At 53.1% G+C, this 24,670-nt stretch overlaps 1 protein-coding gene across 1 annotated transcript; it reads left to right on the forward strand.

Annotated features, from left to right (window-relative positions):
• The first annotated feature begins 2,006 nt into the window (after positions 1 to 2,006).
• Positions 2,007 to 4,160, forward strand: LOC109503950 (uncharacterized). Its single transcript, XM_019841888.2, has 3 exons — positions 2,007 to 2,602; positions 2,804 to 3,090; positions 3,348 to 4,160. The coding sequence occupies exons 1-3, from the start codon at positions 2,528 to 2,530 to the stop codon at positions 3,433 to 3,435; spliced, it is 450 nt and encodes a 149-aa protein (XP_019697447.1). The 5' UTR covers positions 2,007 to 2,527; the 3' UTR covers positions 3,436 to 4,160.
• The last annotated feature ends 20,510 nt before the right edge of the window (positions 4,161 to 24,670 follow it).

Here is a 24,670-nt window from a genome sequence, read left to right on the forward strand (position 1 = left end):
TGTTTCTCAGGCACAGCATTAGACTTATTCTTCAAACTATTCCTTTTGTGTGACACATGTGTGTCTAACAAATTTTCTTCCGCCTCAATATCCAAGATAATATCCATAGGATTGGTCTTCATACCGATAAATAAATCACTCAAACATGAGTGGTCACATATACACCACAAGTCACCAAAGTAATTAAGCCTAATGTACGGGCAAAAACATTCGTAAACGAAAAGCCCAAAAGAACTCAAATAAAAGTCTGTCACAAACCAGAACAGAGAAACCAATCGAAAAAACTAGATGAGGAAGCCAATTGCACCGGTAAAGACAAAGAAAACACAACTATACAAAAACAGGTGTGACTCGTACCGTTGCACCGAGACTCCGCGGGAGCGGGTCGACCGCCACAAATGTTCCATCGGAAATATTCATCTCACATTTCTTCTGTTAGAGGCGCTGCGAATCCATCGTCAGAGGCGCCACGAACAGATTCATACATTGTCAGAGGCGCCATAATTTGAAAGTTGTATACAAGTATGTTTGACATATGTAGTGATATTTGAATGCTATCAGAAAAAGTGGTGATCGGTGATTAGCTCATAAGAAAAGCCGAACGAGAAAACGAGGAAGAAAGAGAGGAAATCAAGCTAAGCGTAATATACGTGACGGAATTTTACTGCACATTAGAACAGTCCTTATGAAAAAACCCTCAATTTTGGGTGTAAATACTGAAATTTGGGTGTTTACCATGAAAGTTGAATGTTAACCGTCAATATTCGGTATTAATTGAGTGTTGAGCATCAATGTTGAATGTCGGTTGGGTGTGACTATCAAATTTTCGGTATAAGTTTAATGTAAATTCTCAATATTGAGTGTCAATTGGGTGTGACCATCAATATTCGTTATTATCTTGGTGTAGATACTCAATATTGGGTGTCGGTTGGGTGTAACCATCAATATTCGGTGTATTGGTGTAGACACTGAATATTGAGTGGTTAAGCATTGGGCATCAGTATTGGGTGTCGGTTATGTATGACCATTAATATTTAGTGTTAGTTTGATGTAGATATTTAATAGTGTGTGTCGGTTAGAACGGTGCAATAGTGCGCGCGTGCTAGTGGTTAAGAAACCTATATTTTGAATAAAATATAATGTTGAGTAATTAAGTCTTTTATTCTTCATTTTTCAGAATATTTCAAGTTTGCAGTGGACGACAATATATATAAATGAAAGTATATTTTCGTGAAATCCTTGTTTATTTATTGTATTCTCATTTAATAACTTGTAAATGAGGTATTAATTGAATAACTAGATAGGCTAAATATACTTTCATTTGACTGTTACACATTCATTTCGATGGTGTTCCATCAACTGGGTGTAATACTCGAATAAAGATATATACCCAATAAGCAAATTGAGCGCAGATTGCACGCAAGTTGGCAGCAAGTTCGATCAGAAACTCATACCAAAACCGTAGTCATCTATGTCCGCATTTAGCTAAGGTTTTGATGACAGAGCCTGCTGCTGGGCGCCACACTGGTGTTGTGCGACTAGGTGGGCTACCGCCACCTAGTCGTTCCCTCATTAGGAGGGTCCCGAGAATCCCCGCCCAAAACCCCACTCTCTTCCCCGGCGGTTACGAAAGGAAAAGATCCCCTAGTCGCCGGGGTCTCTCGCCTGAATAGGCAAAGGAGAGTTGTCATCCCCCTTATCAGGCCCACAGGGTGGATGGGCTATTCAAACAGGGGGGGAGAGGTGGTTTTGGTGTTGACAGATGTCATCCCACTCTCCCCGCCCCTTTAGGGTCATCCGGTCTCCGTTCTGGGGACCAGTGATAGACTGGGAGGTGGATGGTCGGCCCCCCGCTTACTCGCGCCGGTTGTTCGTGGCGCAGGGGGTTGGGGAGGGAATGCCCTCCTCCCTTGCCTTCTCCCTCTTTCTCTTCTCCTTTACGGTCTTCCACGAAGTGTTGTTCCGCAGTCATGGACCTGCCTCCATGGTGGAAGCACCGACAGTAAGCCCATGACTGCCCTTCCCTGATTCTCCTCCTCCGAGGAGGAGTCCGCATCCTCGCTGCCGAGACGCCGATAGCAACGACGGCGCTGTCGTCGACATTGCTTCCAGCCTCGACCTTCCGCTTCATGGCGAGCCTGCACCGCCTCTTCTTTCACCGCCTCGACTTTCATCACCCGGTGGCAGAAAGTCTCGAATCCTCCCAGACCTTCTCGCTCCCCAACATAGTCCTAATGACTCTGGGGAGCGAGAGATCCCGGCCTATCTCGTTGACCATGACTCCGCGCTCCGCTGCCCAGAGTTGTGTTCATAAAGTTTACTCTGAGTAAAGTTAGAGTAAAATTGGGTTAAGTAGGAGTTAACTCTATAAGCATCCAACTTTGTGTGACTTTGTGAACGGAGTTGAATTGATGACAGTAATGGCGATTAATGGCCGTTGTCTAAATATTTTATTAGTAATCATAACTCAAAAAGTTAAAACTATAAAACATCTCATAAACTTAATTTCAGAAAAATACCTTATAACATGGCAAGAAACGTGAAGAAAATAATTTGTTTTTCTATATTTTCTTTTGCAAGAAATTTAATGCTGAATATTGAGGTAAATATTATATATAATTATATAATGCTTTAATGTATATGCTTAATATAATAATGCATCTTTCTTTTATAAGTAGAAAATTTAAATAAGCTATCATTATTAACAATTTGTAAAAAATCTTTATATTTATCAGTAAATATCTTAACATATTTGATAACATTGTTTATATATATTTATATTCTATATTGTATGTATTATTAGGAAGAATCTGACGATGAAGACTATGTAATGTTATTAATTGGGACACATTTAAAAGAGAAGCTTAATCGTATTGTTGGATATATGGAAAACGTAGCAAACTCTACAAGTACAGAGTTTCAACGTCATTTCAGATTATCCTTTGAAGCATTCGAGTATTTACTGGGACAAGTTGGCCCGCTATTAAACTCTACTGGAGATAAAAGTAAACAAACTGGTCGTCCGCCGATAGACCCACGAAAGCAATTACTTTCAGTTATTTGGATATTGGCTACACCGGATTCGTACAGGTATCTGTTTATATTTGTTTATTTTATATTTTGTAATTTATGAAATATTCTTAGCACATATTCGAATTATTTGTTTTATTTTTCAATGATTACTGAAATTGTTCAAAGGTAAAAATTATTAGGTGAAGGTTAAATATTTACTTCTTAAGGAATGGACTAATTTGCCTATCAATTCTAAAAATCTCTTAAAAGTTAATATTACAAATCAAATTGAAGTATTAAAGTATATGAATTGTAATGTCTTAATAATTTTTTAGATCTGTCAGTGAAAGGTTTGACATGGCAAAATCATCGCTATCGATATGTTTTGTGCGATTGATTAATGCTCTGCACAATTGTCCCTAAAATAATAAAATGGCCACGATGAACAGAAATTGACGCAATTACAGATAAATTTAAAAAAATTTCAAATATTCCTAATGTTATTGGTGCAGTTGACGGATCATATATTCCAATCAAAGCTCCAAAAGTTAACGCAGACAGTTATATAAATCGGAAATGTTTCTATGCTATTACATTGCAAGGAATATGTGATGCATCAATGAAATTTATTGATTGCTTTGTAGGATACCCAAGTTCTGTGAGCGATGTCAGAGTTTTTAGGAACTCAGACATATATATGAATATAATGTCTGGTACAAATCGCTATTTCCCCAGCAATGAATTTTTATTAGGAGATAAAGCTTATCCTATATTACAATGGCTAATATCACCTTATATAGATAGAGGAAATTTAAATGCCGTTAACAAGCGATTTAATGAAACTTTATTAAAAGGTAGACAGATTATTGAAAGAGCATTTGCTCTCTTAAAAGGACGATTTAGAAGGCTTAAATATTTAGATATGAATCGCACAGATTAATACCAGCGACAATTTTAGCTGCATGTGTCATACACAACATGTGCATAGATCATAAAGATATGAATATCGAAGAATATATAAACGAAGGAATGCAAGTTAATGACAATATGGGTGAAAATATTAGAGGCCCAGTTCTAAATTGTCATTATGAAATTTGTGGTAATCAGAAAAGAGGTGCTCTTGCTGAATACCTTTATCGCAGAGTGTAAATATATGTAAATTTTCTGAAATATATATTTTATATTCTTTTAGTGAATAACTGAGTTTTATGTCAATTTCTAATAATTGATATTGATTGTTTGATATACATTATTGAGAATATGTTAAGTAAATAAGAATAATAAATAATGTACTTTTATATTACTTGAATCTGTATTTTATTTATCAGATTTAACATATATATTATAATAACTACAATAAATAAGCAATACACTTATTTACTTTAGATAGTTTCGTTAATAATTATTAACTTAAAAAACAACGAAATACATAGATGTGGAGCAGACTATAAGTATCACAGTTTTGCACTCCTCGTGCATTAATACTTAAAAAAATCTACTTTAAATAATTATAATAAGCAATAATTATATTTTAGAAACAATTAAGTGTAGCGTAAACAAAATATTATATTTAAACGTTTGAACATTTTATCTACGTTCGTACAATAACGTAACAATATTTGAAAATGTAATAAAACTTGCTTATTATGAAAGGAATATTACAACTTATCGATTAATTTGTCCATTTTTTCACTGAACATCTTTATTGCATTTTCTTAAATGGCGATGAGTTCTTTGTGTCTTATATACCTTTCCTCTTCTCTTTTCTCATTAATATTATCAAATTGCAAAAGTATTTGATCTAATTTACTTTTTTTAGGAACATTTTTTTTTACTTGTGTTTCTCCGAATGAAGCACGTCTTTTTATTTTGATATTCTCTTTCTTTTGTTCATTAACATCAACATCCTGCAAAATATCTTCTGCGTTTAAATCGGTATTCAACTCTATTCCCTGGCCTCTAGAAGATAATGCAGTTGCGAGGGGAATAACATTGGGTTTGTATCCTAATATTTCGTCGAATAAATCAAAATATTCAAATTTTATAGCAGCTGCACCACTTGCTGTTGCTTTCATATTATCGATTTTTGCATGATACTTTTTTTCAAATTTTTAAATTTAAATTCACACTGCTTCGGTGTGTAATCAAAATTTTGCTGGGCTAAATTCGTCGAAATTATTTTCCATATCGTTTCTTTTCGTATTGTAGATGATTGAAACATATTCATTTTATTTTTATATTCGTATATTAATGCCACTATTGCATTATGCGACCATTTACTGCTCTTTTCATCGGTGCTACTATGTTGAGATGAAGAGCTTGAACAGCTTTTATTAGTGGCGGATATCTCTCCTGCTGTAATTTCAGCATAGATTAAACTCTTGTCTGAAAATAAAATTAAATAAAATATAATACATCAGGAACAAGGCAAATTAGAGCACAGCGCATTTGAAGTGGCACAAACCAATTTCGATAAAAACAACTTCTATTTATTAAAAATTAATAAATAGAAGTTGTTTAAAATTAATAAATGAAAGTTGTTTTCATCGAAATTGATTTGCGCCACTTCAACTGCGCTGTGCTCTAATTCGCCTAGTTCCTGACGTAGTATTTCTTGGTTATACCCAGAGCTGGTCCAATCGATAAAAAAATATATTATTGGTACAATTTTATATTGTATTTATGTTGTAAAAAATTAATAAATTACAAAAATTATAATAATTATCTGAGAGAAATCATCTATAACTATTTTATATTTGTTCCGTACGGCACGAGGTGCCGTGCGGAGGATCGGTTCGCGGATCAGCGCTGCGGGGCGGGCGGCCTAGCCCCCCGGGGTATTCTCGCGAGCGGCGAGGAGGCCGGTCTCTCGCGGACGAGCGCGTGGGGCTCCCGCTGGCACCCCGCGCCTGACGGACAGTTCCGACTGTGGCCGCGACGCGGCGCGGCCCGCGATTCTGCTGCCCGCAGACAAGATTCGGCCGCCCGGCTATATAACCGGGCGCGCCGTGCCTTGTTTTTTGCCTTGTCTCCTGCCTGGCCAGTTTTAGGTAGCAACTTGTGCTAGGTTTTCGTACATCGTTGTAATGGTGATTACCGACGCGCTTTCTAGGCTTCCTAGGGCGATCGGTCTTTCGTCTCAGATTCGAACCACTGCTCTATACACTCTGCTGAGTTGAAGGTGGCGCCGATACACCCTGCTGGGTTGAGGCTAATGGTTCGAATCTCGTCTTGTGACCTCGTGCTCACGGCGTTGCCGTGATTTAGGAACGACTCGATCGTCTTCTCGGAGCTTCGAGTCCCTTGTTTTCCAAGCGTCCGTCGGGGGCCTTGGCGATTTAGGAGCGGTTCGGTCGCCGTCCTAGAGCTTTCGCGCTCTTTCTTCCAAGTGTCCGTTGGGAACTTCGCTTTCTCGCAGGAGCGACTCGGTCGTCCTGCGAGCCAGAGTTCTCAGAGCTCATTTCCCACGTGTCCTCGGGACCGTGGCTGGCTATTGGCCGTTACGTCCGGAAGGGCAGGCCATCCGAAACGACGGAGGAGGTTTCGTTACACGTACTTGACGTGCTCCGGGTGCCGCGCACCGTTGACGTCACAGAAGTCAAGTGATCGAGGAAAGAGGCGATCTCTCGCCCGTCACTTGCAATACACATAAAATCCATGACAAAGTATCGTGAGATACACGAAATACGATTTCCCGACGTGGCTGGTCGCAATGTTGAACTAGCATCGGGAAATGCACGAAACGGTGGTATACAAGCGAAGAGGTGTCAGAACACACGGGTACCAAATGCCTCGTCATCTGATCAGTGACGCAAACGAGGATAAACTAAATTTATACCCATCATTCCCATCCAGGGGAAGAGTAAACTTCGAACAATCGAACGACCAATAGCACAAGTTGCAAAATAATGGCTCAAATTGTTAAGCATGGCGAAACAAAGACTTAAATATGATGGCTCAAATGGAATTGCTCAAACACTTCACAATGAAGATGTTATAAGGAAACCGCAAAACTAAGCTATATAGCATCCAAGGAAGAAAGACAGGAAGGCGGGGTCTGGTCTGCAAGAGCTTGCCTGCTCGTAGCCGGACACCCTACCAGTTGTTTCTCTAGGCATACGTACATACGGAGGAGGGAATTAAAGTCGTAGGCTCGAAGAGATATGGTGGACCCTAACGAAGGGGCAGTTACCCACACCTTTCTCGGGAAGCCGCAGCCAGCCTCCGTGTGTGCGTAAGAGACAACTGAAGGGCGCAAGAGCCAAGGAAGCGGAGGGGTAACCCGCGACCTAGCTCGAGCGCCATGGGATTAACGTTCCACAGTGACGTTTCTCATTCAGGTACTTAATGGTACCTGCCTTCCATACCATACGAAATTCGTATGTAAATTTGTACATAATTCGTACATAATATCAAATATAGCTAATATACATGAGCAATACATTCCTATCAAAGAGCCTCGTTAGAAATGAAAAGCAACACGCCGCAATTGGACTTGGAAAATAAACTCTGACTCTGAGCAAAGGCATGCTACCCAAAAATATTCGAACGAGCTTGCAAGGAGTCTCACACAAATGATGATCTCCACGGCAAGCGAAAGTTTACATTCGGGCTGAATAACCAAGTGGGAAATGATACGTCTGACCTCGAAGTATTCAGCAAGAAGCATGGCAATAAACGACGGAGCGTGTAAACACTGACGTCTTAGGGCAAAGCACACGTGCGTTGATTGGAACCAAGTATACCACATCAAATGGAGATAAGAGCTGAGATCTCCAAGTGTACAGCACGTGTGCATCGAACGAAGTCCAAAAAGACGAGAATCCCACATGGCAGGGACTCTCAGATTGAGAAAGTAAAGTAAAATGCCCCATGACACGACGAGCAGTCAAGCGTCCAAAATAGCAAATGATGCTGTGGGCGCCAAAGAACTCACCAAAGCAGAGAAGCGAATCTGGGGATGACCGGTTTCGGCTGGCGTCCTACGGACTGCTATCGCCATGCGTGACATGGAACGGGGCGACCTGGGCATTGTCCTGGGGCCCCGAGTCACGTTATGGACTCTGGTATATGTGCGGTACTTGCACGAGTGATGGAACTGACGCCCAACGTAGCAAACTAGGACAGCGAAGAGTGTTCAAGCAGAGAAGCGAAACTGGGGACGATCGGTTTCGGCTGGCGTCCTGCGGACCGCTATTGCCATGCGTGACATGGAACGGGGCGACCTGGGCATTGTCCGGGCGCCCCAAGTCACGTTATGGACTCTGCCAGATGTACCGGGACATCCATGGGACTCATGCGAGAGCCCTCTTAAAGCCAACAAGGAAATCGTTAATAAGGACACTGCCCGGGTAGATGAAGGTAGACACACGCTCTGTTGAAACGGGAGTCGCGATGCGAAATCCAAGTCTTCCCATTGCGATGCAACGAACCTGATTGCCTCGGCCTGGGAAACCGAACCAACAGGGGTAGCGACTGGGAAAGACGAATCATCGAGACAGGGAAAATACCAAAATCGAACAGGCAAACAGCGTTGTAGACCGCTCTAGGTACAACGCTGGGACCGGGTATATACCTACACTCGTGAAATTGAACAAGTCCCAAGGCTAACGTTCGGGTCGCGCCGAAGGCTGAATGACTGTGGGGACGGTAAACATGCACAGTCGCTAGCGACCCCCCGGGAAGACTACGGTTGACCCGCGGTCGAACGAGATCTCAAGCTACGGCGAAGGAAGCGCGCCTAGGGCTGAATGGCTGTGGAGATGATAAAAATCACAGTCTAAAGCGCTCCCCCAGAGGACCTGTCGACCCCTCTGCGGTATCTCAGACTTGGTAGCAGTTTTCATACTGTCCGCATTGTATTAGAAAGGTGCGGGACTGCCTCCGCAAAATCTTCGGGTGACGAGCAGCAGCCACAGAAAAGTTAGGATCTCTTTCGGAGGCATCTGCGTTTCCAAAGAGGTAGAGAGAATCTGCCCTCAAGGCTCAGTTTTAGGCCCAGCTTGCTGGACAGTCATGTTCGACGGCATCCTCCGTGAACATGACAGAGATAAGCAGGTCATTCATCGCGCATGCCGACGATCTGCTGGTCACAGTCGAAGGCGACTCCCGTTGCGAAATTGAAGAGCGAGGGCAGCGCACTGTTGACTTTATCAACAAAAGGTGCAAAAGGGCAAAAACTCCAGATCTCTTTGCTTAAGACTGAGGCGGTTATCCTCAAGAGTACATTGATCAGCAGAGCCTGATAGGTATAAAGGGAGAAGCATGTATAAAACGAAAGGCAGATAGAGTCGAGAGATTTAACCTTGCGGCGCGAGACCACCGACCATCCGATCAGGGTCAAAGAAAATTCAATCAGAAAGTTAGGCATCTGGGCATTCATTTGGCAAAGGAACGAGAGTATCCTCCCATTGTAAAATACGTGCGCGGTAAGGCCGGACCGCTTTTAGCAATTTAGCTAGAGCTAGGGCTGCGGGATGTCAATGGGGGCCGCACTTTAGCGCGCTCTCGACGATCTATCGGGATGTGTTCACTCCGACGGTTGGCATATGCCACTGCCGGATGGATCGACCGATGCGGAGAGGGGCGGCCTGAAGGATCTCCGGACTCTGCAGCGCCGGTGCTCATGTTGGCGATTGATGCATATCGCACGGCGTCAGCGGGGTTGCTTTGTGCTGCTGCAGGTGCGGTCCTAGTTGATATCCTCCCTAACGAACATAAGGCGTGATATTCAGCTAGGAAAGAAAAAAAGAGAAGAAACGAATGCCAGAATAGGGAACGTCATAATCCCGTTCATCGGGAGTAATCAGAGACCAAAGGTCTCTAAGGAAGAGGTGCTAAACGTATACAAGCTCGATGGTCTTCTTCGAGCAAAGGCTGTATAACAAGCACATTCCGAACAACGTCCGGGACAGGGTGACGCCGAAGGTACAGCGGTGCGTCACCTGATGAAATGACCGGACTTCGAGCCATAGAGTAAAATTCTGCGGCAACTTGTTCCAGCCGAAAACTGGAAATGGCCGGAGACGACACATTTCTTCGTGGCAATTCCAGAGGTCTATTCCATGTTTGCGGCATTCTGTAGAGGATTCCCTTTTGGTTAAAGGGTCTACGTTAGGCTTCCAATTTCACTTTCATTTTCTTCTACTCTCTTTTCCTTTCGCTTTTCTCTATACTATTCTAGAATCTTTCACCCACTTTATAACTCTAATCTATAACCCAGTCCGCTAAAACCCACCTACCGTGTCATATATTCCTCCCCCGACCTATCCCATTCAAGGGTCAGAGCGTGTGTCCGGGCTCGGGACACAAATGAGCGGGCCTCCCCGTGGTTCCCCGTGGACGCGGCACGCGAGGCGACTCCCTCACGGGAGTCGACGCACGTGTCGCGACTAAACCGCTCATCCTGCGAAGTACGACCCACGCAGGCGCTGCTGGATTTTTCCGTTGTCCGTTTCAGTGGTAGAGGACAAATCGCTGGATAGTGGAGTTGTGTTGCGTGTAGCTTTAACAAGCTGAGGTAGCAAGGCGCGGCACCCCCAGGGTGTCGTGCTACACAATAACTGACGTCACAGACGTGTGACCTGCGGAACTTTGCGTTGGCGACGTTGTTCGCCTTGTACATTGTTGCGTCGTTATTCTGCGTTATTCCCTTTGCGTTTATACTGCGTTACTTCTGCGTCACTCTATTGCGTCTACTGCGTTCGTTGCGTTTTACATCGCGGGCGTCTCTGCATCATTGCGTGCGTTTCCTCCCCTTCTCTCTCTATCTCTCTCTCTCTCTCGCTTCGCCGCCGTCCCTGAGCGCGGTGCGTCGGCGCGCGGTGTTGCGCGTTCTGCAAGGTCTGTGGCCGCCTTCCGAGGCTCCAGACATCAATCAGGGCGACCGGTCGGTCGTCGAGCGGACTTGAGCGGCCTGGACGCAGGCGCTCTGCGATCCAATCCTACTAGCCAGCTCTCCGGAGCTATCATATGTTCGGTCTTGTTCCGAACAATATTATTCATTATTCTACAAGCCATGAAAGGTAAAATAATAATAATTGATTTAAAATGTCTTTATTAAAAGATAGAAGATAAATTACCTGCAACATTTTGTACTAATCTAAGGCCATTTTCATTTACAATTCTTTGTCCTGTTTGGTCTGTCACTATCATATAATTTTCCATTCTTGAAAGAATACCACTTATAGGTTAAGTTTTATTTTCATTACAATATTATCAACAGCACCTATCATTAACTGCGCATGTCGAGTTATTTTTATTCACCTCTGCACATGAGTTAAGAAAGTTAACTCTAGAGTTAACTTTGTCAAATTTATGAACACTTTACTCTGAACGTACTTACGGTTATATTTGAGTTTCTAAACGTTATAGAGTTAACTCTAGTTAACTCTGAGTTAAAGAGTAAACTTTGTGACTCCCCCATGGACGCGACCTTGCCGTGGTGGAGCTTGCGGGTCCCAGTGATGTACAGGGCTGTACCGGCGGAGTTTCGGCCACTGGCAGGTTCTACCGTGCCAGGGTGGCCTGTACGGAGGGACCATACTAAGAGCGTCCATAAAACTCCTGGATGGACAGCTACCTCCAGATTTTACCCAGGGACTGGAGGGCCGTACTTGTACAATCCAAAGGTCCCTACAGCGCGGGCAGAAGATGCTGGTTAGCCTGGTGAAGGCAGCCGGTCTAGAAGGAAAACCCCGAAATAAAACCCGTGTGTGTGGGGGCACGTAAAACCCCCACACTTTATGAGTAATGACAAGGAGATAAGAAGTACAACGTCCCGGGTCTCGGAACTGGGAAACGGCGGGAGGGGGAGTATCGTCCCGGCATCCCCCCGCTGTCATCATGTGACGGGCTAGGTGGCGCGCGCCAGGCGGGCGGTATCAATGGGGGCTTCCACCCGTGCGGAGGCCCTCACTGATGGGCAGGGCTCTGGCCTCCGAGGCTATCTAAAGTGCTCGTTACTTTCGGGAGCTGCAGGTAGAGCCGGGCAGGAAGGCAGCGGGGGGCTACGTGGGGAAACCCCTCGCTTGCCTTAACGATATGGCCAATGAGTGCCTCCACGACGTAGAGGAGGCACTCATGGACTATGAGAGGATAGTGATAGAGGGTAGTCCGGATGGACGTCTTGAGGCTCTGGAGATTCAGGTCCGAGGCCTCAAGACGGAAATCACCCGTATGGGGCGGATATTGGAGAGGGTTCTTCCCTCTCCGGTACCCGCAGCTACGGGCAGCGGACCCGCCCTCCACCCTCCTCCGCGGCAGCCGGCAGTCGCTGGGTGGGGACGAGGAGAAGTGTGGACAACCGTGTCCACCCGTAAGGGTATAGGCCTGGGGAAAGAGTCTCGACCTGAACCCCTACAGCCCAGGAGGGGGTGCCGCAAAGGCGGCACCTCTCCCTAAAAGAGGGAGGGTTGGAGAGAAAGAGGCTCCGAAGAAGGGACCCCCTCCTCCTCAAAAAAGGCCTCAAATACGGAACCTCCCGCGTAACCCGGTCGTTACCGTGATCGCGTTGCCGGGGGCTCTATTAAGGAGATTATGACCAAAGCCAGGCAACAGGTGGACCTTCAGGAAGTCGGCCTGGAGCCTGGAAAGTTCAAGGTCAAGAGAGGCAGAAACGGGGGAGTGATCCTGGAGGTCGCTGGACAGGACGGTCGGGATAAGGCCGACCGCCTGGCTAAGGATCTCCAGGACGTGTTAAGCGGGGAGGCCGTGGTCGCCAGGCCGATGAGGCGGACTGAGCTCCGCCTTGTTGGCCTGGAAGACTTGGTCACCCCCTGATGGTGCGTGCAGCCATATTAAAGTTAACGGGCTGTCCTCCGGATGATCTCCAGATCGGTGAGATTAGGAGATCGTCCGGAGGATTAGGGGCGGTTTGTGTCCGGTGCCCGTTGGCACCGAGCCAGAAAATTGCGGCAGCCGGGGGACTTGTCGTAAGGTGGGCTCGGGCACGAGTGATGATCTTGGAGGAACGGCCCCTCCAATGCTTCAAGTGCCTAAGATATGGGCATATGGCAGCGGCTTCCCGGTCCGAAGATGGACTGGAAGGCCGCTGCTTCAGATGTGGAGGGGCCGGTCATGTGGCACGGGGGTGCACTGCAGAAGTGCGGTGCCCCCTGTGCTACAGCGAGGGTAGAGATGCCGGCCACCGTATGGGTGGCCTGGCGTGTAGGGCAGTCCCCCGAGTTGCCCCCAGAGGGGGGATCCCATCCCGACAGAAAAAACGTAGGGGGGGAAAGGCGGCACGTGGGGAGGCTGGGGCTGTTGAGCAGCCTCAGCCCGTCGGCAGTGCCGCCGACAAAGGTATCGAGGGGACCTCGATCCCCACTGCGGCCCTAAGGCCAGGGAGGTAGGGAAGGGGGTGGCGGAGGCTGAGGTGAATTAACCTCCACCACCCACAGATCCGGCAGGGCCGGTCACGAAAGGAGCGACGGCCGCTCCAGAAGTGCCGGACCCACCCTCGGCGGTTAGGCTGAGGGGATTCTCCGAGGCGAAAGTCTCGATGGAGGTCGAGGCGTCAGCCATCCTCCTGGCGGAGGCGGGATGGGAGGAGTGGGGGCATAAGAGCGGGGAGCTCTCCCCACACACTCCCTCATCCCAGGCCGATGAGATATGCCGGTGGGGTAGTGGCTACTGGCGGCCCCGCCACCGGGACTCATCGGCGAGGTAGGAGCGAGGGAGTGGGCCGCCCCTTTTAGGGAACACCCTCACCCGCGCCAGGAGCGATATCTCCTCCCCAGAGTGTGACCCCCGTCTCCAGCAGCAGCTCGGTGACGAAGGGAGCCCTGGGGGAGGGGGAAGACCTGCCCCCCGGAGTACAAGTGCGGTAGGGTCCGCCTCGGTTGCTCACCGAGAGGGGAGTCTGGGGGTCCCCGAAAGGGGACCTCCACACACTTTCCCCGATGTGGTGCCACCTTGTCGTGGTGGAGAGGCTCAAACGATCCGTTGATCCACCTGGGCAGTACCTCCGGTCAAACCGGAGGGAGGGCCAAGTGGGGAGGATCGCTTGCCAAGAGCACCTCGGGTTCAGGGAAGGGTAGGCTTTTGGGGTGAGGGGATAGGAGGGAAGAGGGTGGGCGTTAGGTGTCAGGGTGTTTCCTGGCCTACTACACTATAACCCTAGGTCATCTCTCTGGGGACGAGGGTCTTACCTTAATTGGCTGGACCGCGAGGCGGGTCCTCTATAAAACAGCACGTAATCCTACGATTGAGGAATGCCACGCCTAGAGGATGAATGGCAGGTGCGAGACCTGTTGCGAATGGTTCCTCACCCGTGGCACCCGGCGCACCACGGGGACAGGTTAGCCTTACCCCGGGTAATGCGGGGGCTCTACCCGGGATTGACGCCCACTTCCTGCCGCACTCGTGGGAACAAGAATGATGACTCCCAATAAAATTGTGAAACACACTGAGTCTTCGGACTTAGAGACCCTAAGGGACAGGCGTAGCAGCCTATCCATGGGCTCATCACCGGATGGTGAATTTTCTGACGTGGCTGGTGGACGCGCGAAGGAGGTGGTAGGGAGCCAACAGGCAGGCGCTCTCCTTCCCATCCCCGGGGAGGAAGTAGCGGCGAACCCCAGCGGACTAGCCGCTGGGAGGTCGTCTGAGGACCGACCACCGTCCTCCCTGACAGATAGCCAGGTGCACCGCCCTGACCGAGGGGCTGGTGCGGTGAGTCCGTCGGGTGAAAAGGGCAGCCACCCAACGGGGAACCACGACCTCCGGGGTCCACTTGCGAGAGTGGTACCGGAAGTGAGTAGGCTTGGCCCCCTTTGCAGAAAGGGGGCACAAGATATAAGCCCCCATCCACCAGGGGACACAGAAAGGGGATCCCGTAAATAAAAAGGAGTGGACTAGGGAGGAGGGAAGAGGGACGCGAACTGGAGGAGGAGATAGAGTGTCGGGGCGGGCCACTGGAGGTCCGGTGATCTGCTCCGACGTGTTGTTAGGTCCCCAGGTCCGAGTCGTAATCCGGAGGATAGACCCACCTCTGAAGGATGCCATGGTCACCGGCAGCGGCAGCAGCGGGAAAGCTTCCGCTAACAAGATTGGTGGTGGAAGGAAGCGGACGAGAGGGGCTACATCAAGTAGCGGAGGCTCCTCAGTAATGGAGGTTCCTGTCCCTATCCTCGTGCCTGAGGCGAAAAAGAGAGGGAGGGCGAAGGTTACGGGTGAGAAAGTGGGGATCTTGGAACGGAGGCAGGAGAGGGAGAGAAAGAGAGAGGAGGAACGGCTGGAACAGGAGGCCCGGAGCCTTCTCGACGTAGGGATTTTCAAATCCCTTAGGGACAAGCGCTCGGCGGAAGAGGTGTATAGGGATCCGGCATGTAGGGCGGTAATAAGAGAGGCAAGGCCGTCAGAATTTACGGAGGTGGGTCGTGCATTGGGCGCGATTAGAATGTTGGCACACAGGTCTAGGATCTTAAAGGGAACTTTCCTGGCTGTCATCAACGCCCTGACCACTTCCGAGGTCTATCGACGAGTACTATCGACGCTGATCGCAAGGACGGCCGCCAAGGATGGCAGGGAGGATGAAATTGCGGAGGTGTCAAAGGAGCTTGAAGAACTCCGGGAGGAGTCAAAGGCGCAGAGGGTGGAGATACGACGGCTCCGGGGGGAGCTGGAGGCGGCCAGGGAGGCCCCCATCGTGACCACCCTTGACCCCCTCCCCTTTACCCCCGAAGAGGAGGACATACGCGGAAACTGCGGGAGGCAGTGCCACGTCTGCGAAGGAGGGGACATTGGAGGCCAGAACGGACAGGATGATGGTAAGGAAGAGGAGGAGGAGGAGAAAGGTAAGTAAATACCCCTCCTCCTCCTTCACCTCAGGGATGGAGGAGGGAAAAGGGAGGGGGGGACCATCCGACAGGACGCCAGTATATGACGACAATCTGCCGGATGAGGCCCCTCCCCCAAGAAAAGGGCATTGCGGGAGGTGGAGGGGGATTTGTACGCCTCCATGGTGGCCACGGCCCTCGCTTTCGGCGGCGAGAAGTTGCGCGAGCTACAAGGTCAGCTCGATGGTATCGCTGCCGAGATTAAGGATGTCCAGGCGGCCATGAGAAAGGGGACCTTGATATCAACCTGGACCCAGAACCTAAGGAAGAGAGCCCCGACCTAGGGCCGGGAACCTCGGGGGGGGGAAGGGAACCCCAGCCCCAGCATCTACAGTACCACCACTACCTGCGGAGCTGAAGGAGAAGGGGAAGAAAAAGAAGGAGAGAATAAGGGAAAAGAAGAGGAGAAAGGAGAAGGAGAGGCTATGCAGGGCAGTGGGAGGGGAACAAACCCAGAGAGAAGGGGGAACAGGGTCGGGGATGACTACCTACGCGGGGAAAAGAAACGACCAAGGACAGGCCAGGGCTCCTGAAGGATGGGACCGATCACAGAGGGAACTATGGAAGGCTCTCCAACCAGAAGTCCGGCAGCAGACAACCGGGAAGGAGTCCTAGTCACAGGTTGTCGGACGGAAGTGTGGCAAGAAGAGACCGCAGGAGGAGGAGAGGGAAACGACCGACTCTTCTTCCAGAAAGGCAGGACACAGGGGGGCGCAGGAGGCGAGGCAGGGTAGGCCGAAGCCGCCGAGATCGGCGGCTGTCACCATTGCGTTCCCCCGCAAAAGGTACCATGAGTTCATGGTAGAGACCAGGTGCCGAATCAGGCCGGCGGACTTGGGGATAAACAGATCCCTAAGAGTTCGTCAGGCCCTGAATGGGGCCATGCTGGTAGAGGTGCCTGGCGTCAACGCGGGGGCGTCCGCCGACCGGCTTGCGAATGAGCTCCGTAAGCTGGCGGCGGAGAAAGGCCCTGGTTTTCGTATCCAGAGACCAGTATCCGAAGGTCACGGCTTTGCGACTCACCGGTCTGGATGCGACAACCGGTCCCTTCTGCAACGAAGGACCCTGGAAAGGGGGAAATAGGACTGCTCCTCTCCCCAATGAGGGATCCAGGGAGGGAGGGGACTGGGTCGGTCCCCTCCCCGACGGGGGACCTGAAATCGGGGGAGACTGGGTCGGTCTTCTCTCAGGCGAGGGACTTCGAGGTGGAAAAGGGAAGCCCTTTCAGCCCATGCAACGCAGAGGAGGTGGAGATGTCTCCGCTGCCGCAGAGGAAGAGGGGAGAAGTGGACGCGACTCCGTCATCCACGGAGGAGGAGGAATCCCCCAACACAAGGCCGAACAAAAAGGTGAGGAGGGTGGTATCCTCACTCCCAACGACCATAAAGGCAGGGGAGTCGGTGGGCTACCCCAGACTCCCATGGAAGTCGACTCCCCTCATCCCCCCGAGAGAAGGACATCGTAAAGGTAGGGACTCCCGCGACTCCGACGATGCTGCAGAGGCACCTGCGATTGAGGCCACCACGGCCGAAGCCCCCTCTGGGAAGACTGAGGCGTCGTTGACGCCAGAGGTCTCCCAGGAGGGGTGGATGTAGGCAGTCCGGAGGAGGCTTAGAAGGCTTCGCCTTGAAGCTCCGGGTCCTATAGGCCAATCTCAGTCGTGGCGCCTGGGCCCAGGACCTCTAGGTACAGGGTAACCTCCGGGAACTGGGCGCCGGGCTCGGAGTGGCCGCCGAGCCGCACTAGGTGCCGATCAGCAGTACATGCTGGTTCGGCAGCCTGGGCGTCTCGGTGGCCGTGGTGGCAGACCCTGCAGCGGGGACCCCTCTGTATACTCAGGGAAAGGGGATCCTCGTATGTGGCGGTCGGTTGGGGGCCCATAACTGTGGTGGGGGTGTACCTCTTCGACCGCAGGAACAAGGCCGATCTCGGCAATCTCGCCCGCATAAAGAGGGTCCTCGATGGGATTGGGGAGAAGTGCCATTCCCGGCCCATCGTAATTGCCGGGGACTTTAATGCCCACTCGGAGGAGTGGGGCTGTAGTCCCCGGCAGAGGGAACCTCGGGGCGAGGCTGTGATCGGCTGGGTAGCGGGGTTAGGCCTCTTGTTAATGAACATGGGGTCAACCAGCACCTGTGTGCGGCCAGGAGGGAGTCGGTCATTGATCTGACCTGGACTTCCCTCTCGGCTGCCTGGATGTTCCATGAGTGGAAGGTAGAGGCGGAGGGCGAGACACTGTCTGATCATAGACATATAATGTGGACCCTCTGCCTCCCCGAACCCCCACAGGTGCTGGCCCGCTGCCCAGGGCAGAGGGACTTTCCTCTCCCCAAAAGATGGGCCCTCAATTGATTGGACGCGGGCAGGTTTCGGGCGGCCGTCCTTGTGGCCACCTTTTTTTTCTTTTTGCTCACGCAGGGGAAATCCATCATGGATATCCCGCCCCCTTGGGGAGCGGCGGGGGTTAAGTCGGACTCTTACCGACTAAAACCCCTGCGGGATGTCTACCTGTCGGACCGTAAGGAGGGGAGTTAGGGGAACTGCTCCCGCATTCCCCCCCAACCCCCCGGCCCCAGGGCTCTATTCCAAGAGCCCTTCGCCTTCTTGTACAACACCCCCCTTCCCCTTTCGGGGAACTAGTGGGAGAGGTGCGGTCCCCGGCGGGTATCCCCGCCGGTTGGCCTTCTGGTATCACCTTGGAGAAAGGGGACATCCAACCTTCCTCCTTATCCCCCCTCTTCCTTAAGGGAGAGGGAGGGATTTTGGGGAGGTGGGCCCGACCCCAATCGGAATCCCCACCTCTCCCTTTTTCCCTTATCCAATCATTCAGAGGAGCGGGAGTTGCCCTTCCCGCTCCCCTCTGAATGACGGAGCCTGGCCCGAGGTGGCCGAGGGAGGCGCCGACCCGTGTAGGCCGGCGCCCTCTCCTCGTCTGATGCCACCTCGGGGCCGCTTCCGACTCCCCCTCCCTCGGGGGAGCGCCGGCCCCGCCGTCCTCTCCGACGGCGTTTGCCAGGCCGGCGCCTCCACTCGGCGGCCTCTTTCCGGGAGGTTACCTCCCCGTAGAAGGAGGCCGCCGCATCCTACGCTCTCTCGTTCCCGCACATGGCTCGCACCAGGTACGGGAGCGAGAGATCCCAGCCTTGGCAGTCCACCGTCCCGAGCAGGACCCGGCGCTGCTCCTCCCATGCCGCGCAGGCGGCTAGGGTGTGCAGCGCCGTGTCCTCTTGTTCGGGGCAGTGGTGGCACCGAGCGGTGGGCTCCTTCCTTATCCGGTGCAGGTATCTCCCGAAGCATCCATGCCCGGTCAATACCTGCACCAGGTGGAAGGACATTCCACGCCCCCTCCTGTCTGTCATTTCCAATAGACAGGGGCGGACAGCCTCGGCCGTTGCGAGACTGGACCCACGGGGGTAGGCTAACAAGCCTTCCCACCGCTCCCGGGTCCGGTCTCTGGCCTAGATCATCAGACCCTTCAGGCCGCTGACCGTCAGCTCTCCCCCCTCGCGGAGCTCCTTCACTCGCCAGTAGAGGATCCTCCTCTCCTCAGCGAGGAGCTCCACAGGGGGGGAGCCGGCCAGGGTGTCGCCGCCATGTATGACACTGTGCCGAACCCCTGAATCGCCCTGATAATTAGGGGCCTAAGGGCCTGCCTCAGCTGCCTCTTGGCCACCGCGGAGGCCAGCAGCTAAGGGGCCCATATAGGCGCCCCGTACAGGGCGATCGAGAGAACCGCACCGACATACAGGCGGCGAGCCTGCCATCCTAGGCCCCCCTGGGCGCGCATCAGCCTGGACACGGCCAGGCCGGTTTTGCGCACCCTGGGGGCCAGCAGCCTGAAGTGTGAGCCGAATGACCACCGGCTGTCCAACGTCAGGCCGAGATAATTCATCGTCGGCCCGACGCGGACGTGGACGCCATCGACTAGGACCCGGGTCTCCAGCGGCGCCCGACGCCGGCCGTGAAAAAACAGCCTGAGTCTTCTGGGGCGCCACCTTGAGACCCAGGTCTCCGATGGCTCCCACCACCGATGCCACTGCCACATCCGCGCGGAAGCGGGTCTCCTCCCAATTCCCCCCTTCGGCCACCACTAACGTGTCGTCTACGTAGCAGACGACGTGGCAGCCGTCGGGGAGCGGAGTGCGAAGAACCCGGTCGAAGCCGATGTCCCATAGCAGGGGGCCGAGCACTGACCTCTGCGGGACACCGCGCTCCATAGTGCGCCAGCCTTGTACCCCGCCTTCTTTGGTAAAGGCGAGGTCTCTGTCCCCGAGGTAGACGGACATTATCTGCCGGAGATAGGCGGGCACCTCGAAGTGCTCGAGGGCCCGTCCTATCTCCGGCCAGTGTAGGGTGTTGAAGGCATTTGATATGTCTAGCAACACAGCCAGCAACACCCCGCCCCTTATCTCTACGACTGCCCGGGTCAGGTCCCGGACCCACTGGATCGCATCCAGTGTGGATCGTCCGGGCCTGAACCCGTATTGGCGGTCGTGGAGGTCCAGCCCACTCGAGGACATATGCTGGACGAGTCGGTCGGCAATGATGCGCTCCAGCATCTTGCCCGCCTCGTCCAGCAGGCAAATCGGCCTGTAGGCTGATGCACTTCCGGGCTCCTTGCCCTCCTCCACTCTGGGGGGAAGACCCCCTCCCTTAAGCATCCGGTCATGACCATGCACATGGCCGTGGACAGGTTCCCCTCGGCTAGCGCAAGAGCCCAGGTATGGCACGGAATCGCGTCGGGGCCAGGGGCTTTTCCCTTGCCCCCGAGCTTTCTCCGGGCCTTGGCAAGCTCCTCTGGAGTGACCTCCAGGCCCTCGTCCCAGTCTCCCTTCCCCATCTCTGGAGGAGGCATCACCGGGGCGTCCCCTTCCGCTCTTGGAAAAAGGGCGTCCAGGAGCCTATCGAGGGCCTGGTGGTCTAACGTTTCCGTTTGCGGGGGCGCCCAAGAACGGATCTTTCCCATCGTCCTTTTGTATGGGCGCCCCCACGGATCGTCAACCAGGGAGCTTACCAATTGCTCCCAGGCTTCGCGCTTGGCCTTCTTGATGGCCGCTTTGAGGATTATCCTGGCTGCAAGGTAGTCCTCATTTGCCCTTGCGGCATCCCCGTCTCGTCGCCGGGCACGCGTATACGCCCTTCTGGCTCGGTCGGAGGCACCGCGGAGTACCGCCATGTCCTCCGACCACCAATACGCTGCCCGGCGCCGACAGGGGTGGGAACGGGGCATCGCGGCGTCGCATGCCGACGCCACTATCCTCGTTATCTCCCCGGCCCCTTCCTGGGGGCCGGGGTCCCACTCACCTGGCTCTATGTGCCAGGTGGCCACAAGGACAGCGGCCTGCCTTAAATGAGGGGCCAGGTGAGTGGGACCCCAGCCCCACAGAAGGGGCTGGGAAAGCAATGGGTATCGTGGCGTCAGCGTGCGACGCTGTGATACCCCGATCCCACCTCCGCCGGTGCCGGGCCACCATACTGGTGGACGGAGGAAATAGCGGATCTCCGCGATGCCTCCGCCCATGCCAGACGGGTATATTAGCAGGTCCGGCGACAAGGCGGGGATGCCGCAAGGGCGAAAGAGGGCTACTTCCGAGCGAGGAAAGCCCTCACGGCCGCCATTGCTGAGGCCAAGCGAGTAGCCTAGGAGCAACTGGTGAGCTCCCTGGACGACGATCCATAGGGGCGCCCGTACAAGAGGACGATGGGGAAGATTCGTCCTTGGGCGCCCCCACAAACGGAGATGTTGAGCCACCAGGCCCGAGGGGCTCCTGGACACCCTCTTTCCGAAGGCGGAAGGCCCCCCCCCAAGATCCCGGCCCCCGAGTTGGGGGAGGGAGATTTGGAAGAGGGTCTGGAGGTGAGTCCAGAGGAGTTCGCCAGGGCTAGGAGAAGACTAGGGGCCAAGGGGAAAACCCCTGATCCCGATGGAATCCCTGGCCGCGCCTGGGCTCTCGCACTCGGTGAGGAAAACCTGTTCGCGGCCACGCGCAAGGTTATAAGCGAGTGCCTTAAGACGGGGGTCTTCCCCCCAGAGTGGAGGAGAGCCAAATTGGTTCTCCTCCCAAAGGAGGGCAAGACACTCGGGAGTGCGTCGGCCTACAGGCCGATATGCTTGCTGGACGAGGCGGGCAAGTTGCTCGAGCGTATCGTTGCCGACCGCCTCTTTCAGCACCTGTCCTCGGAGGGGCCGAACCTCCACGACCGTCAGTATGTGTTCAGGCCTGGAAGGTCGACGCTGGACGCGATGCCTCAGGGACCCAGACGATCGTGGAGAGGGAGGGCAGTGTGTTACTGGCGGTGTCATTAGACATAACTAATGCCTTTAACATCCTGCCCTGGCCGGAGATTGGACGGGTCCTTGCGTATCACGATGTGCCCGCCTACCTCCGGCGGATCCTTTCGGCGTACTTCGGGGACAAGGACCTTGCCTTCACTAAAGAGGGCGGGGTCCAAGGCCGGCGCACAATGGAACGCGGTGTCCCGCAGAGGTCGGTTTTCGGCTCCGTGCTATGGGACATCGCGTTCGACCGGGTGCTGCGCACCCGCTCTCCCCGGGCTGCCACGTCATCTGCTATGCGGATGACACGTTAGCGGCGGCCGGGGGGGAGAGCTGGGGGGAGGCCCGCTTCCATGTAGAGGCGGCACTGGCATCGGTGGTGGGAACCACCAGGGACCTGGATCTCAAGGTGGCGCCTCTGAAGACTGAAGCCGTGTTTTTTCATGATGGCAGTCGAGGAGCGCCACCGGAGACACAGGTCCTGGTTGATAGCGTCCACATCCGCGTCGGGCCGACGATAAAATATCTCGGCCTGACGCTGGACAGCCAGTGGAGCTTTGGGCCTCATTTCAGGCAGTTGGCCCCCAGGGTGCACAAGGCCGGACTGACGGTAGCCAGCTTAATGCGCACCCAACTGGGCCTAGGTTGGACGACTCGCCCCCTGTACGTGAGTGCGGTGCTCTCGATCGCCCTGTGCGGGGCGCCCATATGAACGCCGCAGCTTTTGATCAGTAGCAGCGGGAAACGCTGCATGAGGTAGGCGCTGAGGCCTGTCATGATCAGGGCAATTCGAGGATACCGTACAATATCGTACATGGCGGCGACCACCCTGGCTGGGACCCCTCCCGTGCAGCTCCTCGCTGAAGAGAGGAGAATCCTCTACTGGAGGGTGATGGAGCTCCGCGAGGGGGGTGACTTGTCGGCTGGAGACCTGAAGGCCCTGAGGCTCCAGGCCAGAGCCCGGATCCTGGAGAGATAGGAGGACATTTTGTCCGACCCCCGAGGGCCCGGGCTCGCAACGGCCGAAGCTGTTCGCCCCTGCCTGTCCGAATTGACAGGCAGGAGGGGATGTGGAATGTCCTTCCATCTGGTGTAGGTATTGACTGGGCATGGGTGCTTCGGCAGGTACCTGCACCGGATCAGGAAGGAGCCCACCACCCGTTACCACCACTGCCCTGTGTTGGAGGACACGGCGCACCATACACTGGCTGCATGCTCGGCATGGAGCCAGGAGCGCTGTGTCCTCACCAGAGCGGTGGGGTGCCGAGCAGGGGGACTTTCGTTCCCGCACCTGGTAATGGCCATGTGCGGGAGCGAGGAGGCATGGTCAGCGGCGGCCTCCTTCTGTAAGGACGTGATGTCCAGGAAGGTGGCCGCCGAGTGGGAGCGTCGACCCGAAAGGCGCCGCGGAAGGCGGCGTGAGGGTCGGCGCTCCCTGGGGGGATCGGTAGCGGGCTGGAGCGTCGGCCGAGGAGGAACGGCCACCAGTTAACCGGAGGCCGCCCCCTCGGCCGCCTCGGGCCCGACTCCGGACGAGAGGGGGGGATGGCGGGTGAGCGAATTCGCCTGCCCACCCTCCCCACGCGTCGGTAGGTAGGTTGGAGAAGGGGGAGTGGATGCTTAGTTTGGGCTGGCTCCACTCCCCCCTCAATGAGGGGAAAAGGGGGCGCGGAGGGAGAGTGGATGTCCCCTCCTTCCAAGTTGAAACTAGAAGGCCAACCCGGCCAGGGAAGTGGTCGGGAGACCGTGTCCTGGACTCCTTCGGTGGGACAGAGCGCGGTACTCAAGGCGTGGGGCTCCCGGAGAGCCCTGGGGCCGGGGTGTTGGGGAGGGAATGCGGGAGCAGTTCTCCTAACTCCCCTCATCACGATCCGGTTGGTAGACATCCCGCAGGGGTTTTAGTCGGTAGGAGTCCGACATAACCCCCGATCCCCTCAAGGGTCGGGGGTATCCATGATGGATTTTCCCTGCGTTAACAAAAAAAGTGAACTTTGTGAACGCAGCCCAGGTGGACAGTCGGCTAGCGTGTGTTGCGCGGAGTCATGGTCATGCTAGCAGTGCCAGCGCTGCGTTGAGCGCTCTCCTAATGTGACACAGGTACTTGCCGAAGCAGCTATGCCCGGTGAGTACCTGTATCATGCGGAAAGTCAGGTTGCCGTCTCCCCTGCCTATCCAATCGGGCACAGTCTCGACAGTCCTCCTCCCTGCGGTGGAATTTTCCAACCGCCTTTGCCACGTAGTGAGGAGAATCTTCCGAGTTTGGTGCTTCAGCCGCTTTAATCCCCTGGCGAGCGAGTCATTTGCACTCATGTTGTGACGGAGCTCTGCCTCCTTCATGTACATTCGACTGTACATAATGGCTAGGAGCTCCATCGGGGGCATGCCCACTAGAGCTGCATGGGAGATCCTACGATCCTAACCTCTTATTACACGTGTGGACACCGTCCTTTGTGCTCTGCGCAGTATTGCGCAGAGCGGACGGCTGGCCACAAGAGTATCCTCCCTCCCGCATGGACGCCACCTTATCGTGGTGGGGGAGCTT

This window comes from Harpegnathos saltator, unplaced genomic scaffold, assembly GCF_003227715.2.
Source record: "Harpegnathos saltator strain DR-91 unplaced genomic scaffold, Hsal_v8.6 scaffold807, whole genome shotgun sequence".
Classification (NCBI taxonomy): Eukaryota; Metazoa; Arthropoda; class Insecta; order Hymenoptera; family Formicidae; genus Harpegnathos; species Harpegnathos saltator.

Excerpts from the sequence above, each read along its gene's own strand:
- LOC109503950 (XM_019841888.2), top strand. The coding sequence starts at position 2,528 with ATGGCAAGAAACGTGAAGAAAATAATTTGTTTTTCTATATTTTCTTTT. Across the intron at positions 2,603-2,803 it reads ATTTAATGCTGAATATTGAG|GAAGAATCTGACGATGAAGA; the intron begins GTAAATATTATA and ends ATGTATTATTAG. Across the intron at positions 3,091-3,347 it reads GCTACACCGGATTCGTACAG|ATCTGTCAGTGAAAGGTTTG; the intron begins GTATCTGTTTAT and ends ATAATTTTTTAG.